This window comes from Otolemur garnettii, unplaced genomic scaffold, assembly GCF_000181295.1.
Source record: "Otolemur garnettii isolate 467f Iridium unplaced genomic scaffold, OtoGar3 scaffold00068, whole genome shotgun sequence".
Taxonomy (NCBI): Eukaryota; Metazoa; Chordata; class Mammalia; order Primates; family Galagidae; genus Otolemur; species Otolemur garnettii.
The window spans coordinates 6,007,613-6,013,082 of NW_003852463.1; the positions used below are offsets into that span (position 1 = coordinate 6,007,613).

The 5,470-nt window shown below is 34.6% G+C and overlaps 1 protein-coding gene across 1 annotated transcript in view; it reads right to left on the reverse strand.

Moving 5' to 3' along the window:
• GMCL1 (germ cell-less, spermatogenesis associated 1) overlaps window positions 1-5,470 on the reverse strand; it is a 59,107-nt gene that overhangs the window by 39,349 nt on the left and 14,288 nt on the right. Inside the window, exons 5-7 of the mRNA XM_003793442.3 lie at window positions 3,996-4,108; window positions 3,323-3,388; window positions 149-233 (exon numbers count right to left, since the gene is read on the reverse strand). Of these exons, the coding sequence (XP_003793490.1) occupies window positions 149-233; window positions 3,323-3,388; window positions 3,996-4,108 (264 nt within the window). The remainder of the gene's footprint in view (window positions 1-148; window positions 234-3,322; window positions 3,389-3,995; window positions 4,109-5,470) is intronic.

A 5,470-nucleotide genomic window follows, 5' to 3' on the forward strand; every position in this document is an offset into this window, starting at 1 on the left:
AAAGATACCAAATTCCTAAATATAAAGACTTTTAAAAAACATTTTGGCATACTTCCTTTTCCTACATTTATAACCATCTAGTTATCACTGGACACTAGCTATTTCCAATTTTTTACAATTACAAGCAATGTTGCACAGATGTCAGTACCTTTTTTAGAGCTGTGTATACATCCATTTCCACCTGCATCACAAACAAGTTAGATGAACCAATAAGCTGTTTCATGACATTTATGCTGAAAAGGATAAACCAAGAGGGAGTAAGTTTATTTTCACATACAGGCTAAAAGACCTTGATGGAACTAAAAACTTTTTAGGTCTTTCTTATTGAAAGAAAATATGGGACTAAAAATGACTGTAGTCTTTTTGCCCAAGACAAAGAATCTTAAAAAATAATCTATCTGGATATAAGAATACTGTTTTTGATAGAGTCTCACTCTGTTGCTACAGGCTAGAGTGCTATGGAGTTACAGCTCACAGCAACCTCAAACTCTTGGGCTCAAGCAATCCTCCTGCCTCAGCCTCCTAAGTAGCTACGACTATAGGTGCCTGCCACAATACTTGGCTAATTTTTTCTACTTTTAGTAGAGACAGGATCTCTAAACTCTTAATCAGGCTGGTGTCGAACTCCTACGCTCTAGCAATTCACTCACCTCAGCCTCCCAGAGTGCTAGGATTACTACTAGAGTAGTGTGAGCCACTACTCTCGGCAATACAAGGGTACTTTCAATTCAGATAGTGTGCTGTGAAAGGTCTGTTTCACACTGATATGGAAGCAAATAAAGAGATCTAATCTGCTGATTAATTAAATTAGAGTTCTAATCAGGTAACTTTAGCATGTTCTACAAAGTGGTGGCTTTCCTCTTTGGCCTTCTACCACTCCACTTCCATGTTTAAAAAAAAAAAAAAAAAAACGCTTGTCAAAATTCACCAAAACAGCTTTATTTTCAGAGTAATCTTTAACTTCTAAGCTTAAAAGAATTGCTTAGTCATAAAATATGTTTAATTACTATTACTTTATCTTAAGATAAAGAAATATAGATTAGTTTAAATTTAGAATGGACATCACTAGTTGTTTTATTTTATTTTTCCTTTCTTCTTTCCAAGGATGTCCAACCTTTTAGCTTCTTTGTGCCACACTGGTAGAAGCGTTGTCTTGGGCCACTCATTAAATATACAAACACTAACAAAAGATGATGAGCCAAAAAAAGGCCCATGAATAATTTCTGTGATATCTGTCACCACAGATAAGCAAAAAAGTTCTCAAATAATCTGCATGTGGCCCACAGGCTGTAGGTTAGACACCCCTGCATGGCCATAAAAAGCCAGATAAGCTTCTGGGTTTTAAAGACCACTAGTTTTCAACTTCCTTTTGAAGAAGCTTGATGATGAGAAACTGCTGTCATCCCTTGGTATCCATGGGATACCTGAAGATACCAAAATCCTCCATGCTCAGGTTCCTTTATAAAATGGCACAATATCTGCATATAACCTATGCACATCCTCCTGTATAAAATCATCTCTAAATGTATTTAAAATACCTAGTAGAATGTAAATAGTTACACTGCTGTGTTTTTCATTTGCATTGTTTTTGCTGTATATTTTTAATTTTTTCCAAATATTTTCAATCAGCAGTGGTTGAATCCATGGATACAGAGGGCTAACTGTATGAAAGAGAAAGAAATTATTGGGCGCCGGCCTCATATACTGAGGGTGGCGGGTACAAACCCGTAGTCCCAACTACTCAGGAGGCTAAGGCAAGAGAATCATCCAAGCCCAAGAGCTGGAGGTTACTATGAGCTGTGATGCCACGGCACTCTACCGAGGGTGACAAAGTGAAACTCTGTCTCTAAAAAAAAAAAGAAAGAGAAAGAAATTAAAGTGTTTCAAGTGATTTTCAAATCAAGCATGCTGGAGATCTGTTCACGCCTTGACATCACTGGGTGATGAATGCTTCTCAAACTTTTCTATTAAAGTATCTCTTACAGAAAGAAAGAAAAGAATTCAAGAACCTAGGAGGTTGCCTAGACATAAAAAAAAAACATTTCTATGAATTGTGTTTTATCTTGAGAACTCAAATTTAAATTCTTTTTATTCCATAATGTATCCAAACATAAAAATGTTTATCTCTCTCCTCTCTCAACCTCCAAATCAATAATATTGACATCCTAGAAAGCTATGTAAATCTAAGTCTTCAGTTTTGTATGTTTCCACCAGAATGTCACATAACTCCTGGGCACATATGTACTTCTGTCTCAGAAGCACTACCATCAAGGAAATGCAAGTCTAAAAATGACTTTAAAGCCCACTGGCCTTCAGAAGTTAATTTCCACCCAGAATTTCTCAGACTCATTATAGATATCTTAGCCCCATTACTACAAATAATCTCCTTGGCAGCAAAACCATGATATAATCATCTCTGCATCTTCCACAGACCAGAACATAGTATCTTTATACATAGTAAGTATTCAGGAAGTATTTGCGGAGGGGAGAGGGTAGGAGAGGAGGAGAGGAGATAGAGGGGGGAGGGGAGGGGAGAGGGGAGGGGAAGGGAGAAATAACATAGGCAGACTTAATTCAAAAGGTTAATCTAAACTCAGTGTAGTGGCATGAAAATGTAATCCCTGCTACCCAGAAGGCAGAAGCAGGAAGACTGCTTGAGCCCAGGAGTTTGAGTCCAGGCTGGGCAACATAGTGAGATCCCACCTCATAAAACAATTTCCTCAAATTTAATTTTTAATGATAAAGGTGATTTTTAAAATATAACTTTAGATTCTAGAACTTAAAACTTTTCTATAGTCTTATAATAGCAATGCATTTTTCTATTAAGATTGATCATAACAGTAGACATAATATACATTGTCATTCACAACAAAGAATTTGTGTAGCATTTCAGTTTATGAATGTACTTAAGACCTTTCATTCAATTGTTCTCTTTCCTATAATTAATATATTTTTGTGTTCTATAAATTTTTTTTTTTTTTTTGAGACAGAGCCTCAAGCTATCACCCTCAGTAGTGTGCTGTGGTATCACAGCTCACAGAAACCTCCAACTCCTGGGCTCAAGCAAGTCTCCTGCCTCAGCCTCCCAAGTAGCTGGGACCACAGGCGCCCGCCACAACACCCGGCTGTTTTTTGGTTGCAGCCGTCATTGTTGTTTGGCAGGCCCGGGCTGGATTCGAACCTGCCACCTTAGGTGTATGTGGCTGGCACCTTAGCCACTTGAGCCATAGGCGCTGAGCCTCTACAAAAATATCTTGTATCCTTTAACAAGTGAAATATATCTGGGGATGATTAATTATGAAGTCATTTAAAATTCAAATACCTGAGCTCTTTAAAAAGTTCCACATTCTGGTGTGTCATCAAATTGTTTAGAAGCCACTCAAGACACCTGAAATTAAAACATGTAATTATTACATGTTTATATATCAAGTACATATAATTTATTAAGTAGGACTCACAGTTAAAAATAGAAAATTAATCTTGCTAGGACATGCTCAAAATTTTTAGCTTAACAATCAGAAATTTAGTATTGTTTTTGTCAGTGGTTATTAAGGGAATATTCCCTTTATATTAATAAGAGCATTTCTAATTAAGAAAATTTCAAGTCTGTGTTAAATGATTTATGAAAGGGTTTGCATACTTCTATAACCTTCTTTAAAATATGAAAATAGGTACCTCAATTCTCAAGAGTTAAAAAGACTGTCAATTGTTGCACTGATATAATAGTATGTCTACTCCGTAAACAATTTTAACAGAAAATGTACTATAAAGAGTAACCATAGTTTTTATAAGTGTGTATATAACTCACCCATGGTTACCTACAAATACACACTTTTGAGGAATTTACTAATTAGCCCAAAAGTAAACAGGGACTTTTATTTTACAAAATCCTATCCCCATCCTGTTTTTCCTTAATTCATTCTCATAGCTTTAGAAACTAAAGCAACCAAATTCCTAAAAATGGGGTGGGAGGAAAAATAAGAAAGGTAACTCACTTTTTCTTTACAGAATCTAATCCATAGGTCCCTGCTGATGTGTAATAGCCACATACAGTTTTCACATTAATTGTTTCCTTCATTGTCTCACCACACTGCTGTATTAAACCATCCTGTAAATATAAATAAGCACTGGAAAGGCCCATTTGACGTGGGAAAAATTAGCTTTGATATGTGCTTTTACATATTAAAAAGTAAAAAAAGGAAGGAAAAAAGAAAAGAAAGAAACTCATTAAGTGCAGTAAGCCTAAGTTTTTTGTTTTTTAATAAGTCCAATAGAAATACTGAAAAAAATTCAACAAGTATTCAGCTAAATAGTTGGAACATAAAAATGGAAAGAAAGCAGGGTGTGGGGGGAAAATAAGGCAGGGATGAATATTGCTATCCTCTTTCTTTTCTATATTCTTCCTGAGACCTTTGCAAATTTCTTCAGTAGCATTTGCCTGTTCTTTTTAAGAACTCTTTATTACAGTTACCTAACCATGTGACAGACAAGTAAACAGTATCAATCAGAAAATGTTTATTAAAGTTTAAAATACCTATTGATATCTAAGAGATGCACCTAAAACAAATACATTAATGTTTTCAACAACTTAATCTAAAATGTTAATATAGAAGATTTTTAATGATTCTTAATATATGGAATTGTCACTTTTCATTCAAATTCTAAAATATATTCATCATGCGAGTATATTAAGTTGGAGTTAGTATATCATAAAAATGTAGAAAGTGAATTTAGGACAAAACCAAAATAATAAAGTTAGAAAATAAAGTATATTTATTAAAAATAAATATTAAAAGGATCAAAACATTTAAAAAATCAAACGCTCTCAGCCAAGGATATTCAGCAAGCTATTAATTAATATACTTCAAATAAATAAATACATAAATGCCACATAAAAGGAAACAAATTTTCAAACATTAAAATAAACTCTGACTCCATTAGAATTGGAAACTTACCTGGAAGTCATCTAGATTCCTTCCCTTTCCTCTTAACATCTTGCCTGTCACCACGACCAGTGGATTATCCCTGCTTAACCCCTCTGGTATTCATTTTTCCCCTCCATACTTATTGCTATTATGCTAATTTAGACCCTCACTTGGACTAGTGCAATAGGTTTTTGTCTTTAATGCTGTATTCATCTTTCCTTGCATCCACCCTTCACATTATTCCTGAAGTATTCTTTTTAAAACAGAACTTTATCTTTCCCCTGATTAATATCTTCCAAAGATACTTAACATGTAAAGGCTAAACTTCTTAGTGATACATAGACTTTCATGATCTAGTTTCTGCCTCTCTTTCTCTAATCCTTGTTATGTTTATGCTAAAGCCATGTTCCTCTTAGATTCTCTAATCCTCCACTGTTTTACCTCTCAAGGTCTTAGTTTACTTTGTTCTCTCTACCCGAAATGTCTTTTCTTCCCCTCTCTTCACACTATACAAAATAAGTATATTTTCAATTTTTTTTTTTTTT